The sequence below is a fragment of the Chrysochloris asiatica genome, unplaced genomic scaffold, assembly GCF_000296735.1.
Source record: "Chrysochloris asiatica unplaced genomic scaffold, ChrAsi1.0 scaffold00028, whole genome shotgun sequence".
In the NCBI taxonomy this organism is placed as follows: Eukaryota; Metazoa; Chordata; class Mammalia; order Afrosoricida; family Chrysochloridae; genus Chrysochloris; species Chrysochloris asiatica.
In genome coordinates, this window is record NW_006408546.1 from 8802787 (window position 1) to 8827288 (window position 24502).

The window sequence follows — 24502 nt, forward strand, 5'->3', positions numbered from 1 at the left end:
TTCTGCCACAAATTCCCCCAGCTGTGAGCCTTCCAACCTTCTAAGTATTCCTTTATATGTGGTTCAGAGTTCTGGGACCATCCCCTGAGCCTGCTTGTTCGGGTATTCTGTGTTGTTGTTGGCAGAGCTCTCTGCTATACGTCCACCCGATCCGCCATCTTGTTTGTTCTTCCTCATATCCTTCTTGAAGGATGCTAATCAGATCCATGGATCCTGAAAAGTCCCTTGGTTCCTGAGAGAAAGGAACTGCCCTTGCTGATTCCCCTCCTAGTGGGTGTTGGTGTTAAGTGCCATCGAGTTGGTTCTGACTCATAGCAACCCTGTATAGGGTTTCCAAGGAATGGCTGGTGGGTTTGAACCACCAACCTTGTGCTTAGCAGTCCAGTGTTTATACAGTAGCATCACACAGGACTTCTGGTGGGTAGCAGACCACTAAAGGTACCCAGTGGTTTCCATTTCAAGCCTTGGGCCATAGGAGGTATCTGGGCATAGTCAGTGGCTCTGGCTGTACTGAGCACAGCAACAAGAGCAGAAAGTTCTCTCCTTCTATTCAGAGAGTCTTCAGGGAGGATCAATTGTTTTCTCAAGTCCTACCTCCCAGTGGGACAGGAGGCTACATCCTGCTTCTGTAGGGTATTCCTGACTCTCCAACAGTTTTCCCAGATGTCCAAAGCCATCAGAGCAGTTACCAGGCTTCCTTTTACAACCTGGATACTGACTCTCCCAAAAAGACCCTCCCCACACCCGACGGTGGGCCTGAGACACAATCCATCTGTGCCCCTGGAGAAGACGGACAACGGTTGCCTCCTGGCCTCGCCCCAAAATGGGCTCAATGATTTGATGCATCCAAGAGAAAATGCTGGGGGGCAAGGACCAGACTCAGGTACCCAACTCAGGCCTGCTCTGAAGAACAGGAGGGGTACAAGGGTTGTATTTCCAGGCTAGCCAAGAAGGGATTAATGACTTGCCCCAAAAAAGATGTGTTAGGAGGGCCTGGTAGAGAGCCAACTTCTTTTATACCAGTTGCGCTTGCCTTCTGAGAGGCCGAGACACCATTGCCATGAAGGATGCCTGTTAATCCACTGCCCTTCACCCTTTCCTGGCCTTCCCCTAGTGTTCTGTATCATTTCTCGGGGCTTGTTTCTGTCCTTTCATATATTGTTGTTGTTGTTGTTAAGCGCTGTTGAGCCAGTTCCGACTCATAGCAACCCTGTGTGAGGAGCAGTTGGTAGGTTTGAACTGCCAACCTTGTAGTTCACAGTCCAGTGCTGATGTATAAAAATGTTCCACATCAAATCTCATCGGGTTTTCTTCTACTCCTCTGAGCCTCCTTTTCTCTCAGTGATATTAACAACACCCACATGTTTGTGATCTCACCTCTTGTTTTCCTTTTCAAGGTTAAGTAGATCCAACTGGCCAGGTTATACAACTTCCATACCAACCACACACCCATTTGCACACACATATACACTTATTTACACCCCTCATATACACTCTCCATCCCACCCTGTACACATTCACCACACATACACACACTTTCCCCTCCACAACCCACCCATCCTCCCCACCTCCACTTTCCCCTTCACATATTATCTCCCACCTTCACCCTACACACACCTGCATATTTCCCCCCACCCCACCCCCGCTCTCTCCACATATTCCACCTCCCCTCTACAACCATACACCTCCTTGTTTATTGTTGTTGTTAGGTGCCATCAAGTCACTACCGACTCATAGCGACCTTATGCACAGGAGTACACCTCCTTACCACACTCAATTTCTCACACACTGAAACACCCCCTTGATACACAGATCTCTACATAATTGCTCTACAACCACCCACACGCTCCTCTGCACGCTAGGTGCCCTTCACTTTAGCCACCACTTCCCAGCACATTCACTGAGCTCAGAGTTCATAAGCAGTCTCCTCAGTTACAAGGTCCTGCATATCAAACGTGGCTGAGCAGTATCATTTCTTTTCTGGGAACTGGGCAACTGATTTTTGGTCTGTGTATGCCCCACTGATGAAGGAACTGTACTCACTCAAGACTCCAAGACTTCCCCACCCTAAGCATTCCCACTGCCTTCCTTCCCAGGTACACCCTTGGGATGAGTAAATAGGATCTGGAATGCTGGCAGTTTCAGGACTACAGATCCAGAAAGTGACTCTGTCCTTTCTTTTTCTGGATGTCACCAAAAGTAAATCCCGTGCTTTTCTGTTGGAAGCTTCCTGTGTCCACTGTGTGCATGTGGACAGACTTCCCTTTGTACTTGGCTGTAGCATCTTCCCCAGGTTACACCTATTCCTACCAGACACGAGTTTCCACAGACTCTTATCTCCTGGGAGAACTGGTCTCCCACTGGCCTACTTCCCATCTGAGAAAAGCTCTCGTGCCTTCCAGAAGCGGTCGTGGAGGTTTTGGCTGGGTACCTCGTCTTTTCTCTAAAGGCGCCAGGGCACATTTCCGGACCCCACTGACATTTAGAAAATCTAAACATTCATAACTGTCTGCACAGCCTTTTTAAAATTAGCAATTAGTTGTTAAAGGTCTCTGGGATTCCCACAATGATCAGCCTTTCTGTAATTCTTTTTCCTAAAACACATAGTTACTCTTCATTTCCCATGTTCATTTCTGGAGCAGCTTTGCTCCAACAGGAAGAAATCATCATTCAACACATGGTAATAGGTCTGGGGGTCATGACTCACGAACAATGAATTTCAAACACCACAACAAGTTCAGGAAAAGAGAAATGTGCTGAACTGCCAGTCACTTCACCTATTTTATTTCATCTCAATTTTACTCTTTAAGGAGTCTTGCTGGCACAGATGGCTAAATGCTTGGCTGGCAGTTTGAACCCACTCAGAGGCTTCTTGGAATAGAGGACTGGTTATGTACTTCTGAAAGGGCACATTCAAGAAAATCCTATGGAGCCTGGTTCTAATCCACACACATGGGGTCACCATGAGTAGGACTCAACATAGGAGAACAGGTTTGGTTTTAGCCTTGGGACATTCTAGAAGTGAGTACATTGTTGTTGCCTTTTTTTGGGAGGGGTAAGAAATTGAGGTTCAGCAAGATGAAGTAGTTCTAAGGAGACTAGGCAAATATTATGGATTGAATCTGACTCCCAAAATACCTATGGCTATAATTCCACTTGGAAATGGGGCTTTTGTTTGTCTTTATTATATTAGCATGTCCATAGGCATAGGGGGTATCCTAAACTTTGCCACTTCTGAGTTCTACAAAGAGCAGATTAGACACAGAAGCAAGCACTTCAAGGGAAGACAGACTATGTCTTAAGAAGACGGAGGCAGATGAATCTATAAGCCCAGGAACTCCAAAGATTTTCTGATTACTATACCATCTCGAGTTAGTTCTGATTTATAGAGACCATGTATAGGGTTTCCAAGGAGCAGCGGATGGGTTTGAACCTCTGACCTTGTGTTTAGCGCAGTTCAGTGCTTATCCTATAGCGCCATGCTAGAAGTTGAAAAAACAAGAGACCTGGTGGCACAGTGGTTAAATGCTTGGCTACTAACCAAAGGGTCATTGGGTTCAAACCTACCAGTGACTCTGTAGGAGAAAAGACACAGCGATCTGCTCCTATAAAGATTACAGCCTTAAAAAAAAAACCCCTGTGGGGCACTTCTACTCTGTCCAATAGAATTGCTGTGAGTTAGATTCAACTCATTGGCACACACAACAGAAACTGAGGTCGACAAAGAGGGACTAGTCTCCTGAACTGTGAGAAACTGTTTTTTTTTTTTTTTTTTTTAAAGGCATTCACTTGAGGTATTTGTGCTATAAATCAACCCAAAACCAAACCCGTTGCCTTTGAGTTGGTTCTGCCTCATAGCAACCTGATAGGACAGCATAGAACTGCCCCCAAAGGGTTTCCAAGGCTGCCACCTTTCCCAAAGGCGACTGACAGCTTTCTCCCATAAACTGGTGGGTTCGAACCACCAAGCTTTTGATTGGCAGCCAAGCATTTAACCACTGCACCACCAGGGCTCCTTATTGGTGTTGTTGTTAAGTGCTGTCAAGTCAGTTCCAACTCACAGCGACCCTGTAAAGGGTGTCTGAGGAGTGGATGGTTGCTTTGAACTGCCAGTCTTGTGGTTAACAGTCCAATTCTTATCCTACAATGCCCTACCAGGCCACCACTATTTGTGGTATAACTACACTAAAAAACAAAGACAGTAAGTAAATGACTGAGCTGGGATTTCAATGTTGAAGTCCATGCCCTTCCCGTTACACCAGGTTGTTCCCATTACACTCAAACTGATTTGGGAAAAAACAGAACAGCAGTCTAAGCTTCAACTGAAAAATATCTTATGGAATATATGGCAGGACGCTATCAGGGCCCAGAGCAGAAGGCCTACTATGAGAATGAAGAAGCTGCCTTCAGATGACCCCAGGCCCTCAGCCCATCAGCCAGGAGTTGTCAGAATCCAGTTCTTCACAGGAAGCACAGTGCTTCCTCACTTGGACCCTGAAGACTCAATGCTTTATTCAACATCACACATGCATTGTCGCCACCATCAAGAGTAGCAGGACCACCACTTAATGGCTGTTGTACAGGTCAGCCTCTGGGCTCAATTATGAAGGTGCATCCTCTTAGCCCTGTGAGGGAGTGTTTCTCATGTATCTGTTTTACATGTGGAGAAATTTAGACTAAGACTCAGACTCAGATCCATGGAGGACACTGCCCAAGGTCCTGCTGTTACGGAGTTTCCAAGCCCAGATTTGGACCAAGGACTGTCTTCACTCCAGAACTGGTTCAGATTCACTATACTAGTCAGGGTGGTACATTTAATAAAACACATTTGTCCTGCCAACTTTGCATAATTCAAAACTTGAGTTCCCATAGGAATATGTTGGCAGTAGGAATCACATCTCAAACTTTTCCCATGAAGTGAGATTTTATAAATATTTTTATTTTGCACGTATTAACATAACACATGCTCATGCTGCATTGGCACCTAGTACACACAGCCCCAGGTAAATCCCAGGACCTAGTTTCATTGCCCAACTCCTTCTCACCATACACCCTAGAGCCAGGAAGATGCCCTGAAGGCAGCTCAGACTTGAGCTGCTGCTCAGATCTCAGACAAAGCGAGGAAGGCTACTGGAGCCTACTATTGCAATTAGAATTTACATAAATAAAATGAGCAACCATAAGAAAAAAGTCTACTCTTTTGGCTTGTGATTCCTCCCTGCAATTCTGAGAGGCAAGCTGTCTTGTCCCTCTCACTGATCCCTTCTGTCTTCTTCAGCAGAGTATTGTGAAGAGAACTTAGGCCAAGGTCTGAAAGCTAGAATCTGTCCCTTTGATTAGTAGAGGATCATGGTGAGCTGAAACCAAGCTGATAAACAGTTCCCTAACAAGAAGCAAAAGGACTCCTTTCAGAGCGCTATCCTGACGATTCTCCTGTGGTTGGTCTGTGCAAAGCAAATGCCATTGGGATGTGGGCCCAGGTCCCAGGGGGCCCGACCTGCCAGACTGAGCAGGCTACACAATATGTGGTACCTGGCAGAGTGCCTTCCCCTTGGCCTGGCCCCAGTACCCTAGGCTCCTTTGTTGATTTCATTAGCTCAGTCTTCATGTTAATGAGGAATGCATGGATTGTGGTTCTGGAGAGAGGACAATGTGGTGGACTTGGCCACACATCTATCTGTGAGAGTGGCCAGCACTCCTGACTCTGTTTTAGAGCTGCTTAAGGCCCTAGTCTAGACTGCAGAGGAGAAATAGCATAGTGAGACTACTGGATTAATGTCTCTCTCATCCTGTGCCTACTTGATGTAGGGCATAGCCTTTAAACAGTCCATAGGAGAGCCGAGGTTACAGCGGATTTATGAGAAATGACTAGTTCACTGGTGATTAATGGAGAAGTGGGAGAAAGACTCCAGTGAACAGAACCTAGTAGACATTTCATCTTCAGATGTCCCTGTCCCCACCCTATTCCTTTTCCATTCCAGCCACCTATTCACTCCCACCCACCTCCGTAAGTCTTACAATAAAGAAATCCCTTCTATCATTCAAAAGGATTAATCTCTTGAACTTGGTTTGTATAGCTGACTAAAAAATGGCTTGATTTTTAAACAAACTAGAATTTATTAAAGGAGTCCTGGTGTGGCTCTGTGGGTTAATGTGCTGGACTGCAATATCGGTTTGAAGAGTAAGATCAGTGGCTCAAGCTCACCAGCAGCTCCTTGGAAACCCCAAACAGGGTCACTGTAAGTTGGAACCAACTCAACAGCACTTAACAACAACAATAACAGAATCTATTATTCCCTCAGCCTATCCCTGGGTAGCTCATTCATCCACATCCTCAACTCTAATGCCCTGGATTGAGGATGAGCAATTATGGACTGAACATTTACAGACTACTGCTCCTTACAATACCAACTGGCTGATTCCTACACTCCTTTACAAAGAATAAATTCAAAACCACTCTGTTGAACTATTTCAACAATCCTGCCCAGACAGGATTCTTGTAGGGGAAAAATCCCACTGAAAATGATCTTACAGTCATACATAACACAACATACAAAGAAAAAAATCTTCCAGTTCAAGCAGACTCTAAATAGAATAATCTGAAACTATAAAATGAATATGTTTAAAATAATTTAAGAAATCAAAGTAGAAAGAGGTACCATGGAAACACGAAACCATGAAAACAGGACAGGCAGATCTGAAAACTATTACAAGAACTTTTCGAAACTAGCAAAATAAAGAGAGCCATTAACATTTACAATGTAAAGGGCAAGATGAACATCAGATGAACAGAGCTGGAGAGAGACTTAAGTGAATCAAAAAACATACTTAGAAAATATCCTAGGATGCAGTGAAGAATAACAATGCTGTTGTTAAGTGTAGTCAAGTCCATTCTGACTCATAGCAACCCCATTTATGGTTTCTCAGAAGAAGCTAGTTGATTTTAACTGCTGGCCTTGTGGTTAGCAGTCCATTGCTTATCCAGTACCACAAAAAACAATAGAAACTATAAAAGAGAGGTTATGACGCATGGGGTTGACCCTTGTGTGCTGCTGTAGGATAAGCACTGGACTGCTAACCATGCTAGCTGCAAGGATGGCAGTCCAAATTCATCAGTCACTCTCAGAAACACTATACAGGATCGCTGTGAGTTGGAACCAACTTGAAGGCACACAACAAAATATGACTCGTGGCAATCCTAGGCACAACAAAACTAAACACATCCCAGGCCTGTGCCATCCTCACAACTGTGGTTATGTTTGAGCCAATTGTTCTTGCCACTGGGTCAGTCCATCTTGATAGGGGTCTTTCTCTTTCCTGTTGACCCGTTATTTTACCAAGCATATGTTCTTCTCCAAGGATGCATTCCTTGTGACAACATGTCCAAAGAATGAGAGGCGAAGTCTTGCCATCCTTGCTTCTAAGGAGAATTTTGGCTGTGCTTCTTCCAAGACAGATCTGTTTGTTCTTCTGGCGGTCTGAGGTACTTTCAAAATTCTTTGCCAGCACCAGAATTCAAACACACTGACTCTCCTACAGTCTTTCTGATTCATTGTCCAGCTTTCACATGCATGTGAAAATTACCACACCTAGGAGTAGGTGCACCTCAGTACTCAAACAGTTATCGTAGCTTTTTTATACTTTAAAAAGGTCGTGTGCAGCAGATTTGCCTAGTGCAATATGCCATTTGATTTCTGGACTGCTGCTTCCATGAGTGTTGATTGTAGGTCTAGCAAAACAAAGTCTAGGGCAACTTCAAACTTTCTCCATTTACCATGATGTTATTTATTGTTCTAGTGTTGAGGATTTTCTTTTCTTTACATTGAGGTGCAATCCACACTGAAGGCTGTAGTCTTTGATCTTCAACAGTATTTAAATCCTCTTCACTTCCAACAAACTAGGTTATATCATCTGCATATGATACAATGGTTGTTCATGAGTCTTCCTCCAATCCTGATGCCACACTCTTCTCCATATAATCCAGTTTCTCAGATTATTTGCTCAGTGTACAGACTGAATACGTATGGTGAAAGGAAATAACCCTAGTGCATAGCTAGTGCATACCTTTCCTGATTTTAAACCGTTTAGTATCCCCTTGTTATGTTCTAACAACTGCCTCTTGGTCTGTGTATACGTTCCTCATGAGCACAATTAATTGTTCTGGAATAACCACTCTGTAATGTTACCCATCGTTTGTTGTGATCCACACACAAGAATGTTTTTGCCTAGTGAGCATCTTTCTGGTATTCTCCGCTTTCAACCAAGATCCATCTGATGGCAGCAGTAGTTCCACATTTTCTTCTGAATTCAGCTTGAATTTCTGGCAGCAATCATTTCTGAATTATGTTCTGCAAACTTTTACTTGCATGTGATAATAATATAGTTCAATGATTTGTGCTTTTCACTGGAATGGGCACAAATATGAATCTCTTCCAATTAGCAAAATTTCTTGGCAAAGACAAGTGAGGGCCTCCAGCATTGTATCAATTTGTAGAAACATTTCAATTTGTATTCCATCAATGCTTTGCTTTTTTGCCAATGTCTTCGGTGCAGCTTCCTTCAACACTACAGGTTCTTAATCATATTTGTTGTTGTTGTTGTTAAGTGTAGTAGAGTTGGTTCTAACTCTTAGTGATCTTGTATAGGATTTTTGAGGAGAACTGGTGGGTCTGAACCACTCACCTTGTGGTTAGCAGTCCAGAACTTATCCTACAGCATTACACTTCTTGAAATGGTTGAGCCATCGACCAATTTTTTTTGGTACAGTGACTCTATGTATTCTTCTCATCTTCTTTTGATGCTTTGTGTATCATCCAATATTTTGCCCATAGAATAATTCAGTACTGCAAGTTTAGAGTTGAATTTTTCCTTAAGATCTTGCAGCTTTAGAAATGCTGGGCATGTTCTTCCTTTTTGGTTTTCTAACTCCAGGTCTTTGCACATTTCATTATAATATTTGACTTAATCTTGTCCAGTTGCCCTTTGAAATTTCCTGTTCAGCATTTTATTTAATTACTTTTTCCAGTAGCTTTAGCTTCTCTATATTCAAGAGCAAGTTTCAGAGTCTCTTCTGACATCTATATTGGTCTTTCATTTCTTTCCTATCTTTTAAATGACATTTTGTTTTCTTCATGTCATCCCACAATTCTTCTGGTCTTTGGTCATTAGTATCTAATGCATAAAATTTGTTCTTGAGATGGTCTCTAAACTCAATTGGGATATCACTGTGTGTCGGAACTGACTCCATGGCACATAACAACATCAACAACACTCAAGGTCTTATTTTGCCTTTCATGTACTTGTTTTTATTTTCTTCAGCTTCAGCCTGAATTTGCATATCAGCAATTACTGGTCTGTTCCCCATCTGGCCAATGGCCTTGTTTAGAATGACACTATTGAGCTTCTCCATGGTCTTTTCCCACAGAATATGCCATTTTGGTTCCTGTGTATTCCATCTGGTAGGGTCCAAGTGTATAGTCACTATTTATGTTATTGGTAGAAAATATTTTCAATGAATAAGTCATTGATCTTGCAAAATTCTATCATGTGATATCCATCATTGTTTCTATCACCAAGGCCATATTTTCCAATTACCAATACTACTTGTTTGTTTCCACCCTTCACATTCCAATCGTCAGTAATGATCAACATATTTGATTACATGTTTGATTAATTTCTGAAGAAGTTGGTTGAATTCTTCAATTACATCATCATTGACTTTAGTAGTTGGTGTCTAAATCTGAATAATATTTGTTTTATCTGGTATTCCTTGTAAGCATGTGGATATTATTCTATCACCAACAGCACTGTACGTCCAGATAACTCTTGAAATGTTCTTTCTGAAGATGAATTTATTATTCCCAGCATAGTGAAACCATATGTTTGTCAGATTCAAAATGGCTAATACCAGTCATTTCAGCTCACTAATGCCAAGTATATCAATCTTTATGCTTTCCATTTTATTTTTTACAACTTCCAATTTTCTTAGATTCATACTTCACTCATTTCTGTGTTTGATTATTAAAGGACATTTGCAGCTGTTTCTTTCTGTTTTGAATTGTGCCACACCAGCAAATGAAGGTCCTGAAAGCTTTGCTCCATTCAAATCAAGGTCAACTCTAGTCTGAGGATGCAGCTTTTCCCCAGTTGTATTTTCAGTGCCTTCCAACCTGAGGGGCTCATCTTCCAGCACTATCTCTGACAATGTTGCACTCCTACTTCTGAGGTTTTTAGTGACTAACATTCAGAAATGGTCTGCCTCTCCATCTTAATCTGTCTTAGTCTGAAAGCTCCACTGAAATCTATTCACCATGGGTGACCCTGGTGGTATTTAAAATATCAGTGATTCAGCTTCCAGCAACAACACATAAGCCACCACAGACAAACTCATAGACAATTGGTGGGGTCAATGCATAGGTGTCTGTTATTTCCTTGACTTAGTTACATGAGTATTTTGAACTTTTCCAACTTAAAAAAAAAAAAAAAATTAAAGAAAAGGAAATTCAACACCATGTTTATAAATATTATAAAGTCCTTACACATTTCACCCTACCATAGGACACGTTACTAAGAACCAGAGGTACAATGTCAATGAAGTCTAAGAATTGGGAAACTTTCCTTCTGTGAAGGAAAGTAGTGTGATGAAAACTGATGACTCATGGAAGCAACTAGTCCAATGGAACAATGGACCACACAAACATCAGTCTCCACAATGCAGAGACCAGAACTAGATGGTGCCCATCTACCACTATCAACTGCCCTGAATGGGATCACATTAGAAGGTCCTGGATAGAGTGGGAGAAAATGTGGAACAAAACTCAAAATCACAAAAAAATGACCAGACTTACTGGTCAGATAGGGACTGATGAAACCCTGAACTTGTAGCCCTGGGTCATACCTTTAGGTCTAGAATTGAACTCACTCCTGTGGCTCAATTTTCAGGCAAGCAATAGATTGGTATACAGGTGGGATAACAGCACTAGTGAGGTGCACACACCATAGAATGATCAACCTTCAGGTTAAAAGGGGCAGCAGTTACCCAAGGACAAAGTTCAGAAGGGTTGGGAAGGAAGGAAGAATGAAAATAAGAAGCACAGGGAACAGGAGAGAAGTGGAATAAATGATGTTAAATTGAGGAACTGCAATCATTAGGATGAAATTAAATGTATGAGATGTCTCTCAGCACTATGGGCTTGTTACATTCTTTTTCTTTCCCCTTCACAAGCATCCAGGGAATCAAATGAGGGTGTAGGGTAACCTCAAGAAAGATGGATGAATGTTCAAATACTAAGAACAGTTATGATTAATCCTCCATGAAAATCATCATGTTTATGCTTTGACCTTCATCATGCCAAGCTCCACTGAAGGCACCACTCACAAGTGTCTGCAGGCAGTGGAGCTTGGATCTTCCAGATGGTAAAGCAGAGAATGAGATGAAGAGGGAAGTCACACTCCTTCCTCAATAAGCCAGTGCTTGAATATCTGTTCCATGTCTCTACACACTTCAGTATGTTTGACCTTCAGACAAGTTGGGTGGTAATACTAAACAATAAAAGCCAAGGGAACTTTCTGGTGGGAGCGGAATGGCCCAGAGTGGAATGTCATTGCCCTAAGAGTGCCCCATTAACTTTGTAAGCTGTCCACTCATTTCTTCTGCTGCTGGGAGGCCACTCACCGAAGTTGCTCAAGGAGTACTGGTAAGGCTCCGAGAGGAAGTGTGGAAGGGTGAGGAAGAAGGCACCTGTAGCTAGGAGAAGGCCCCCGATGCCGATAAGTCGAGGACGATGCACCCGGCTGCCAAAGTAGCTGACAAAGATAATGAGAATGGCATTGCTGATCTGTGGAGAGAGCAGAGGGCCTGAGTGAGAGCAGAAATCCCATCTTCACCCACATACAGAGTAAATCAGTCTATACTCCATTCAGGAAAACCAGCGAGGTTAGCGGGTGCCCAGTGTCAGCTGCGGCCTGGGCAAAGTTGCATTGTCAGACTTGCCCAGAGAGCCTCCAACATGTAATCTCAGCTTTCCCTCCACTGTCAGAAGTCCTTAGTGGCCTCAGCCTATGAGACCAGACATGGTAAGTACCAGGAGATGATGAAAAACTCATAACCTAAGTTTCAACCATTTTAGGGCCAAACCATTTGAGGCAAAAACCAAGAAACCTTGGATCCTGGCTGGCACTTGGAACAGTACATGTTTCCTCATTAAACTCTGTAAAGACTCTGGTTGGTAGTCAGAATAATAATCAAGCAACATTTACTACCTCATTTAATCATACATTATCTCTCAATTTCCAGATGACAAAACTGGAGCTCAGAATATTAAATAGTTTGCCAACATCCATGAGGTTAGAAAGCAGTCAGTCCAAGAGCTGAGCACAGCATGGCTGGCCTGACTTTAAAGCTCTGAGTCTTAAAACAGTCTACTGCCTCTTGTGTGGCACTGTACGATAAGCACTCAACCTCAAGGTTGGTTTGAACCACAAAGTTGATGGTTTAAATTCACCAGCTTTTCCTCAGAAACCCCATACAGGGTCGCTATGAGTCAGAACTGATTTGATGGCACTTAACAACTGCCTCTTGGGAGAAGTGGGTCTCTGGCCCAGTTCTGTGGCTAACATGTTCCTGTCCCTCCCTGGGCCTGTTTCCACTTCTGTAAAATGAGCAATGAGCGCTACACAATCTGTGTCTCTACGTTCCTGTTGTTCCCTGGTGCTCTCCTAAGCTCCAGTCAGAATCGCGGAAGGGAACAGAAGACTCAGCTTGATGAGCAAGGTCTTAAATGATCAAGGAGCTGCAGGCAGGCTTCTAATCATGTCACTGTCCAAGGAGATGATACTCTGACCCAGAACGCAAGTTCATCTGGACTAATGGACGCTTGTATGGTAAATAGCTATAGTCCCTGCCCTGTCCACACCAGTCTCCTGTCAGCTGGAGAGCGGGAGCCTCTGTCTCAGCAAACAGAGGCTTGAGTTTTGGTAGATGGCTCTTGTCAAAGGTCATCAATGACTTACTTATTATTAAATCGCTAGTAAATAGTCAATTCTCTTACTTGAAGGAGACTTGGTGGTATGATGGGTTAAGGATTGAGCTGGTTGATTAAGCCGAGTAGAACTGTTCCCTAGGGTTTCTTTTGCTGCAAATCTTATGCCTGTACCATATTTCTTCTAAGGAGTGCTTGGGGGTTTTGAACTGCCCACCCTGTGGTTAGCAGTCCAACAGGTAACCTACTGTGCCAGCAAGGTTCCTTTGATCTCTTATTGTTCTTGAAAGAGCATAATGCTGAAGGCAGTTCTTTTTACTACATAAGCTAAAACTGTTGTGTAGTTTTGAAGTCATGGTATAATGTAGGATAGGCCCTGGACCACAAGATCCGTTAGAACTGCAAGGTCAGCAATTCAAATCCAATTACTGCTCCTCAGAAACCCTATAAAGGGTCGTTATGAGTTGGAACCAACTCCACGGCACTAAACAACAACAAGAACATTGCTTAGTTTTAAGATGACTTCAAGAATGTTTTTGGTTTTAGGGCAATAGTTTCAGGGGTTTATCCAATGTCTCTGAGTCTAGAAAGTCTGGAGTCAATGAGAATTTGAAATTCTGCTCTGCAATTTCTCCCTTTTGTTGAGGATTCTGCTATGGAATCTTTGATCAAAATGTTCAGTAACGGTGACTGGGCACCACCCAGTTCTCATGGCAAAGGAGGCAGTTGTTCATAGGAGCAATCACGCACACATTTTATACCGTACACCTGTACTCCTGACTCTGTTCCTCTATTGCTCCAGGTGAATGGAGACCAATTGTTGTGCCTCGGATGGCTACTTGCAAGCTTTTAGACACCAGGCATTGCACAACTAACTAAGATGAAGAATTGAAGCACTAAACAAATCACTAGGTCAATTAACTGAGACCCGAAATCTCCAAACCAAGTAACCAAATCCCGAGGCATTTGGTTTTACCTAAGCAACCCAGCAACTACTTTTTCTTTTTCTTTTTTGTCATTGTTGTAAATATATCTATCATACAATTTTTGCCATATCAACTGCTACAAGTCTACAACTTGCAACAATTATATTAATTGACTGTGAAACCCTATCCTTAATTAATGAAAATTTCCATCACCATTAACATTCCTGGTAAACACCAAAGAACTTTGGTCTCTATACATTTGCCTTTTCTTGTCTTTTTGTTTAGGTGAGGTCATACAATATTTGTTTCTTGTGTGATTGGCTTATGTATCTCAAGCATAATGTATTCAAACTCCATCCATACTGCAGCTATGCATCAAGACTTCATTTCTCCTATTGGCTGAGTAGTATTCCATTGTATGTATGGACCACATTTTGTTTATCCATTCATCTGTTAATGGACATTAACGTTGTTACCACCTTTTGGTTATTGTGAATAGTGCAGCAATGAATAATAGTGTACAAGTCTCTGAGCCTCTGCTTTCAAGTCTTTTAGGTATATACCCAGGAGTTGAATTGCTGGGTCATAACGAGCTCTGGGTTAATGAGCCAGACTGCAAAGTCATTTGAACTGCAAGGTCAGTGGTTCAAGCTCACCAGCTTCTCCTTGGAAACCCTATACAGGGTCGCTATGGGTCAGAACTGACTCGACGGCACTTAACAACAACAACAAGAATAAGCTCTGATAGTATAGTGGTTACAAGTAGGACTTGTAATCTCATAGATCATCAGTTTGAAACTTACCGGTAGTTCACTGGGATAAAGATAAGGCTGTCTGTTCCTGTAAAGATATACAGCGCCAGGAACCCTGTGCAGGGTCAGTATGAATAGGAACTGACTTCACAGCACACCGCCATGATAGTTCTAGTTTTAGTTTAATGAGGAACCAATGCATCCCCCCCCCCCACAATAACTGTACCATTTTGCATTGCCACCAGCAATGGATTGTGATGTTAAGTGCTGTCGAGTCAGTTTCAACTCATAGCAACCCTGTCTAGGGCTCCTATGGAAAGGGTTCCAATTTCTCCACAGCCTCACCAACATTTGCTATTTTCTGATTTTTCAATTTAGCAATCCTAGTGATAGTGAAATAGGGTGAGCAGTGTGACTTTGATTTTGCATCTCTTTTTGTTCTTTTTTTAGGGTTTTTATTGTGGATTGAGTGAAAGTTTACGGGGCAGATCATCAGTTTTACATTCAACAAAGTCATACACCTTTTTTCATTACCATGATTATAATCCCCTCCATGTACCATCAGTTAACAGTATTTCTCTATTCACTTTAGCTCTTTTTTAAAAACAACAACCACTCAGGCATATATATAATAATTTATAGCTCCAAAGGGCACATTCTACAAGTCTACCTCCTGGTCATTATTTCTTAGTCCCACTCTTCCCATGAATCTAGAGTCCTCAGCTGCTTCCTCTCTCCATGTCCCCATCACTGCCTCCATCTCTGGTATGGCTGCTTCTCTGGATAAAGTCTCGTATTCCGCTTGTGCTCTTCTCCCTTGATGGTACTAGGGTCCTTTGTTTTTGGACTATAAAATTAATCACTACCCTGTTTTTGTTACAAAACTTCTACCTTTACAATTGTGACAGCTGCAATTAGTCTTGATAACAATTATTCACTTTGAATCATAAGAATCTTCTCCCCATCTCTTTTAACCAGACCCGTGATTTGCATCTCTTTTAAGGCTAATGATGCTGAGCATCTTTGCATGTGTTTGGTGGCAATTTCAATGTCTTCTTTGATGACATGTCTACTTGAGTTCTTTGCCCATTCTATCATTGAATTATTTGTCTTTTTGCTGTTAAGTTGTTGATGTTTAATATGTATTTTGGTTATTAAACTCTTGTCAGATATATGGTTTCTGAATATATCATCTCAGTAACTTGTCTTCTTATTTCTTGATGGACAAAGATTTCTAATTTTATGAGGTTTTATTTACTTATTTTACTGTTTGTGCTTTTGTTATTATATTAGATAATCCATTGTTGAAAGCTAGGCCTGACTGCATTGTCTCAGCTATACTTCTGAGAATATTATTTTTTAATTTGCATGTTTGGGGCCCTAATATGTTTGAATTTTTTCTTTTTATGCTGTGGGGCATGAATCTTGTTTCATTTTTCTGCATATGGAAATCTAATTTTCCTAGCACCATTTCTTGAAGAGACTCTTTTTCCCCATCAAATGGACTTAGCAACCTTGTCAAAAATCAGTTGACCATAGATGTATGGGGTTTATTTCTAGGTTCTTAATTTTATTCCATATGTCTATATGAATATTCCATCAGGGAGTCCTGGTGTGGCTCCCTGGTGGAAACTGCAAAGTCAGTTTGAACCAAAAGTTTGGTGATTCAAACTCACCTGCTGCTCCTTGGAAACTCTGTACAGGGTCGCTGGGTCAGAACCAACTCAACAGCACTCAACAACAACAACATATTCCACCACACATCTGTCAGTTTGTCATAATGTGGTGGCTTGCATGCTGCTTTGATACTGACAACTATGCTACCACTATTTTAAATAGAAGCAGGTTCACCCATGGTGGACAGGCTTTAGCTGAACTTCCAGACTAAGACAGACTAGGAAGGAGAGTCAGACGACTTCAAATTACGACTGAGGAAGAGCTGCCTTCTCAATGTAGAGTTGACCATGTTGATGTGATAGGAGGAAAGTTGTGATGGGGTGCAACTCAAAATGAGGAGAAACAGCTACCAACATCCATTAATATGGAATGTACGGAGTATAAATCTAAGAAAATTGGAAGTTGTCAAATGACATGAAATACATAGAGATCAATATCCTAGGCATTAGTGAGCTGAAATGAACTGATAATGGCCATTTTGAACCTGAAAATCACATGATTTACTATACCAGGAACCACAAATTCAAGAGAAGTGGCATCATATTCATCTTCAAAAATAATATTTCAAGATCTATTTTGAAGAAAAATGCTGTCTTTGATAGAATAATATCCATACACCTACACATAAGTATCACTATTATGAGCCAGGCCCTAAAGCCAATGATGATGAAATTGAAGAATTCTACCAACTGCTTCAAGGAGCTCTGGTAGTGTAGTGGTTACAAATCGGGCTGCTAACCTCAAAGTCAGCAGTTTGAATCTACCAGCTATTCCACAGGAGAAAGATGAGTCTTTCTGCTTCCATAAAGATTTGCAGCCTTGGAAACCCTGTGCAGAGTCACTATGAGTCGGAACCGACTCCATGGTACTTAACAACAACAATCAGCTGCTTCAGTCTGAAATTGATCAAATATGTAATCAAGATGTATTAATAATTACTAGTGATTTGAAAGTAAAGGTTAAGGGGAAAAAGGAAGGATCAGTAGCTGGGAAATATGGCCTTGGTTATATACATGATGCTGGAGATCTCATGACAGAATTTTGAAAGACCATAGACATCCATGGCAAATATCTTTTTAAAATACCATAAAAGCAACTATACACCTGTTCCTCACCAGATGGAATACATAGGAATCAAATTGACTACATCTGTGGAAAGAGATGGAGGTGGTTGTGTACCACCGAGTTGATTTTGACTCACAGTGACTTTATATAGGGTTTCTGAGGCTGTAAATCATTACAAAGCAGAAAGTCTCTTCTTCCTCCTGCAGAGTGACTGGTAGATTAAAACTACTGACCATGTGGTTACAGCCCAGCTCATAATCCACTACACTACAAAGGTTCCTTTGTAGCTCAATCTCATCAGCTAAAGTAAGCCTGGGACAACGGTGGAACAGACCATCAGTTGTTCATATGTTAAGTTCAGAATGAAACTGAAAAAAATTAAACAAGTCCATGAGAGCCAAAATATAACCTTAAACATATCCCACCTGAATTTATAGACCACTCAACATATTTGATGCATTAGACAGTAATGACCTAAAATCAGTAGCATTGCAGGATGGCATCAAGAGCAGTATACAGGAAGAAAGAAAAAGGTAATTTAAAAGACCAAAATGGATGTCAGAAGAGACTCTTGTTCTTGAGTGTAGCGAAGCTAAAGCAGCAAATGGAAGAAATGAGAAAAAATAAAAACGGCTGAACAGAAAATTTCAAAGGGCAGTTCAAGAAGGCAGTCAAGTATTAAAATAAAATGTGCAAAGACCTGGAGTTAGAGAATCAAAAGGGAAGAACTCACTTTCCATTTCTTAAGCTTAAGTAAGTGATGAAAAATTCAAGCCTCAAGTTGCTATATTTAAGGATTCTGTGACCAAACTATAGAATGATACAGAAAGCATCAAAAGAAGATGTGAGGTATACACAGAATCACTGTATCCAAAAGAACTGGTCAATGGTCCACCATTTCAAATGGTAGCCTGTGATCAAGAGCTGATGATACTGAAGGAAGAAATCCAAGTTACACTGAAAGAATTGCCAAAAAATAAGTCTCCAGGAATTGATCAGAATAAAAATTGAAATCTTTCAACAAACTGATGCAACACTAGAGACATTCATGTATGCCAAGAAATGGAGAAGATAGCTACCTGGCCAACAGCTCCATATCTGTGCCCATTCCAAAGGGAAATGACCCAATGGAATGTGAAATAATTGAACAACATCATTAATACCATATATAAGCAAAACTTTGTTAAAGATAATGAAAAAGTAGCTGCAACAGTATATCAATAGGGAACTGCCAGAAACTCAAGTCAGATTCAGAAGAGGATGTGGAACTAGGGTTATCTTTGCTGACTCTAGATGGATTTTGGCTGAAAGCAAAGAATAACAGGAATATGTTTACTTGTGCTTTATATATTATAGGCTATGTAGAGGCTTTCAACTATATGGAAGCTATGGATAACATAGGGAAAAATAGGTTTTCTAGAACACTTAATTGTGCTCATGAGGAACATAGACCAAGAGGTAGTTGGTTTGAACAGAACAAGGGGACACCAAATGGTTTAAAATCAGGAAAGATGTGTGCCAGTGTTGTATTCTTTCACCATACTTAATCAATCCAAGAATAATCCAAGAATCTGAATGATATGAAGAAGAATGTAGCATTACAATTGGAGAAAGACTCATTAACAACCTACAGTGTGCAGATGATACAACCTAGCTTGCTGGAAGCAAGAAGGACTTCCTGATGAAGATCAAAGACCACAGCCTTCAGTATGGGTTGCACCTCAATGTAAAGAAAACAAAAATTGTCACAACTAGGCCAATAAATAGCATCATGATAAACGCAGCAAAAACTGAAGTTGTTAAAGACTTCATTTTGCTTGGATCCACAAATGAACACTGATTGAAGCAGAAGGCCAGAAATCAAATGATGTATTTCATTAGGCAAATCTACCGCACAAGACCTCTTTAAAAGCAAAGACATCAATCAGTTGAAGGACTAAGGTGTTCCTGATCCAAGCTATGGTATATTTAAGAGCCTCACATGTATGTGAAAGTTAGACAACGAATAAAGAAGACCGTAGGAGAACTGATGTAATTGACTTACGGTGTTGGAGAAAAATACTGAAAGTACTATGGCTTGCCAGAAGAACAAACAAATCTGTGTTGGAAAAAAAGTGCAGCCAGAATGCTCCTTAGAAGCCAGATGTTGAGAATTCATCTCTCATACTTGAAACATCTCCAGTCCCTGGAGAAGGACACCATGGGTGGTAAAGTGGAGGGTAAAGCGAATAAGATGAAAATTCCAATGAGATGGATTAGCAAAGTGACAACAACAATATGCTCAAACCTAACAACAATTGTGAGAATGGCTCAGAACTGGGTAGTGTTTTGTTCTGTTGTGCCTAGAGTCACTATGAGTAAGAACTGCCTCATGGCACCTCACAGCAACAACTGTTTGTTTATTGTTATGCCAGTACCAGGTTGTTTTGGTTGCTATGGCTGTATAATATTAACAACAACAATGTTGTTAAGTGCAGTCAAGTAGGTTGTACCTCATAGCGACCCTGTATAGAGTTTCCAAGAAGAAACTGGTGAATTTGAACTGCCAACTTTGTGGTTTGTAATCCAGTGCTGATCCTACAGTGTCACACCAGGAGTCCAATAATAATAATGCTGTTGTTATGTGCCGTGGAGTTGGTTCTGACTCATAGCGACCCTGAACAGTGTTTCCGAGGCTGTAAATCTTTACGGGAGCAGAAAGCCTCATCTTTCTCCCATGGAACAGTTGGTAGTTTTGAACGGCTGACCTTGTGGTTTGCAGCCCGATTCGTAACCACTATGCTACCAGAGCTCCTTAATAAAAATAATGATAATATAGTATGTTTTAAAATCAGGAAGCATGGATCCTTTTAATTTGTTATACTCTTTCAACTTTGCTTTAGTTATTCAGGGCTTTTTGCCATTCTACATAAAGTTGAGGATTGGCTATTGGAATTTTGATTGGGATTGTGTTGAATCTATAGATCACACTGGGTAGTGCTAACATCTTAATAATATTATGACTTCCAATCCTTAAGCATGGAGTGTCATTTCATTTATTTGTTGTTGTTGTTAAGTGCCATCAAGTTGGCTGTAACCCATAGTGACCCTGTGTAGAGTTTCTGAGGAGCAACTGGTGAGCTTGAACCACCGACCTTGTGGTTCAAACCGACTTTGTAATTCAGTGCATTAACCCACAGTGCCACAGCAAGATTTTAATCTCTTTCAGCAGTGTTTCCTAGTGTTCATTGTATAAATTCTTCATGCCCCTAATGAGATTTATTCCTAGGTATCTTATTTCCTCAGATGCTACTGTAAATGGAATTGTTTCCCTAATTTCCCTTTCAGAATTTTCATTGCTGGTGTATAGAAACCCAAGTGATTTTTCTTTGCTGATTTTGTACCCTGTAACTTTGTTAAAGTTTTCTTGTGGATTCTTGGGGATTTTCTATATACCATAGGATCATATCCAAGGGAGACAGATGGCTTTCTGTCCCTACAAAGATGTACAGTAGTACTTAACAGCAGCAACATAGGGTATCATCTGCAAATAAAGATCATTTTTCTTTTTTTCAATCTTAGAACTTTTATGTCTTTTTCTTGTCTTCACTGCTCTGGTTAGGATTTCTAATATAGTGTTGAGTATAAGCAGTAAGAGCAGGCACTCTAGACTTTTTCCCAGTTTCAAGGGGAAAGCTCTCAGACTTTCTCCAGTAAGTATAACATTGCTTTCCTCATGTGTCCTGAGTTATACTGAGGCGTTTCCTTTCTACTCCAGTCCTCTTTAAGGTTTTCATCAAGAAAGGGTATTGGATTTTATCTATTGATTTTTCTGCATCCATAAAGACGATCATGTGGTTCTTTTAATTTGCTCTAATGATCTGGTATATTACATTGTTCGATTTTCTAATGTTGAACCATCTCTGTATTCTGTGACTAAATCCCACTTGGTCATAGTGTATAGCTCTTTTAATAGCAATTAATATTAATATGCTATTGGATTCTGGTCATGAGTGTTTTGTTGAGAATATTTGCATCTATATTCATGTGAGATATTGGCTTGTAGTTTTCTTCCCTGTATGTCTTTGTCTAGGTTGGCAATCAGGGTTCTGTTTGCTTCCTAGAATGAATTAGGAAGTATTCCTTCCTTTTCTTCGGGAAGAGTTTTAAATAACATTGGTATCAACTTTTCTCTACATGTTGGTAGAATTCCCCAGTGAATCTATCCAGTCCAGGACTCTTTTTTGGGTGGGGGGAGAAGGGTGTTGGGGACAGCAGAGGGAGAAGTCTTTATCACTGATGTTATCGTTTCGATTCTTATGGATCTGGTGAGACATTCTGTTTCCTTTTTAATACATTTGGGTGGTTGTGTGCTTTTAAGAATTTGTCCATTTCATCTAGGTTATCCAGTTTTTTTGCCATATGGTTGTTTATAACATTCTTTTTTTAATTAAAAATTTTAACATAATTTTATTTCTATCAGGTCAGCTGTAATGTGCCTTGTCTTTCTTTCTTTCTTTTTTGATTATGTGTCTTTCTTTGTCAATCTAGCTAAAGACATATCTATTTTATTGATCTTACAAAGAACCAACTTTTGGTTTTATTGATTCTGTTGTTTTTTTGTTTTTTAATTTAAGGTTTTTATTGTGGATTGAGTGAAAGTTTACAGGGCACATCATCAGTTTCACATTCAACCATTCATATAACTTGTTTCATTACATTGATTATAATCCCCTCCATATACCATGAGTTAAAAGTATTTCTCTCTATCAATTTTAGCTTTTTTAAAAACACACAAACAAAAAAACCCACTCAGGCATACATAATAATTTACATCTCCAAAGGGCACATTCTGCAAGTCTGCTCCTGGCCACCAGTTCTTAGTCCTTCTCTTCTTAGTTGATGAATCTAGAGTCCTCAGCCGCTCCCCCTCTCCATGCCCCCATCTCTGCCTCCATCTCTGGCGCTGCTGCTTCTCTGGATAAGGTCCCGCATTCTACTTGTGCACTTCTCTCTTGATGGTCCTAGGGTCCTCTGTTTCTGGACTGTAAGATTAACCATGCCCCTTTTTTTTTGTTACAAAACTTCTACCTTTACAAGTATAACAGTTGTGATTAGTCATGGTAACAGTTATTCACTATTGAATCTTACGAATCTTATCCCCATCTCCTTTCACCAGACCCATCTAGACCAGATGACAGCTATTCAGTGGGGACTCTTTCTGTCACCCCACACTCTTAAACTAAGCTCCTTCTTGAAACCTTGTAAGTCAGTCACTTCATGCCTTTATTGTCCCCTCATTTTAGGTAGCCAATGTCTAAGTTGCCCATCCCTATCTACCCTGTGCACAGAGTGGATAGTATTGAAACTTGATTTGAAGACTCTTTCCCTCTCTGTTGGTATTTAGGGTAACTACCGGATTCTGTAGTTTTTTATTTTATTTATTTATGCTCTGCTATTTGTTAATTCCTCTCTTCTGATAGGGCTAGGCTTGGTTTGTTCTTCTCTTTCTAGTTTCAAGAATTGTTAAACTGTTAATCTGAGATCTTTAAAAAAATTTTTTTATGTAGACATTTACTGCTATAAGTATCTCTCTGAGTATGACCTTTACTACATCCCACAAATTTTGGTTTGTGTTTTCATTTCATTTGACGCTAAGAAATTTGTGGTTTCTCTTTGATTTCTTCCATGACCTGCTGGTAATTTAATAATGTGTTGCTTAATTTCCATATGTTTGTATATTTTACAGGGCTTTTTTTCTGTTATTGATTTTTATCTTCACTCCATTGTGGTCAGAGAAAATATTTTGTATGATCTCAGTCTTTCTAAATTTATCAAGACTTGTTTTGGGACCTAGAATATATATTGTGCTGTTCTAGATAAATCTGTTAAACCTAGCTGGTTTATACTGTCATTAAAATCCTCTGTTTCCTTGTTGATCTTCTTTCTAGATACTTGTTCAATACTGAAAGTGGCATATTAAAGTCTCCAACTACTATTGTAGTACGGTCTATTTCTCCCTTTAGTTCTATCGGTGTTTACTTTATTATGAGGGTAAATAAGACAGTACTGCTACTAGGGCTCCAGTTCACACATGTATGGGTTTATTCCAAACAAGTCAAGTTTATATGTGCCTCTATGATCAGTGGATGGCTATAGACACTCTCTCAGTAATATACTTGTCTTAGTCTCATTAGGGTGCCTTTGAAAATAAGCACCAATCAGAATAGTGGCATCTGAGGGAATCTACTGGGCCAGATATATTCAAAGCAGACAGGACAGTTCTGAAGGTTATAGAGACTGTTTTGTGGGACCCCCGAAGGGGTAATCTTGATAGATTTCCTCAAAATACATATGGGAGCTTATTATGAAGTTTTAACAAAATGGAAAACTGCATTGGTGAGAATAAAGGCCAGGAAAGTTGTACCAAGGAATTTCTTGCATCATAAGAATGCAATTGTCTATTCTTCAAGGGTAGCAAGGGCTGAACTATAATAATTTCATTGGGAAATCTTACCCCATCCAACCTACAGTCCTGGTCTTGCCCCTTAAGATTTCTGTTTGTTTCCCAAACTGAAAGAAGTGACTTATTTTTGTCATTTTGTTCTTTGTTTTTGTGTGACTGCCTTTAGTAACGCTTGCTTTTGTGTTTTGTTGGCTTATAGTAGTGAGCCATTCCTGTTCCCCTTTCCTTTCTTTTTTTGTATGTATTTTAAACATATTGTCTTAGTGCTTTCCATGAATATACCATTTAAGAACTTGTGTTAATAACATTCTAGGGTTTGTAGCAACTGAAATTCATTAACACACAAGAAATTCTATATCTGTAACATCACTTCCTCCCCCACTTTGCTATTGTTATCACTAATTATATCTTTATAGTTCATGTACTGGTGTCCTGGTGTGGCACTGTAGGGTAAGCACTGGACTGCTAACCACAAGGCTGATGGTTCAAACCCACCATTTGTTCCTTGGAAATCCAACACAAGGTCGCTATGAGTTGGAACCAATTCAGTGACACTTAACCAGTTTATTTACTCTGTAACATAATTTTAATCCTTGCCTTTTATACATTTGATATTAAAAAAGTGGAAGACAATACATTAAGAATGATCAAGCATGA

The 24502-nt window shown here is 40.5% G+C and overlaps 1 protein-coding gene across 1 annotated transcript in view; it reads right to left on the minus strand.

Annotated features, from left to right (window-relative positions):
- SLCO2A1 (solute carrier organic anion transporter family, member 2A1) overlaps nucleotides 1–24502 on the minus strand; it is a 74702-nt gene that overhangs the window by 44417 nt on the left and 5783 nt on the right. Inside the window, exon 3 of the mRNA XM_006846642.1 lies at nucleotides 11675–11837. Within this exon, the coding sequence (XP_006846705.1) occupies nucleotides 11675–11837 (163 nt within the window). The remainder of the gene's footprint in view (nucleotides 1–11674; nucleotides 11838–24502) is intronic.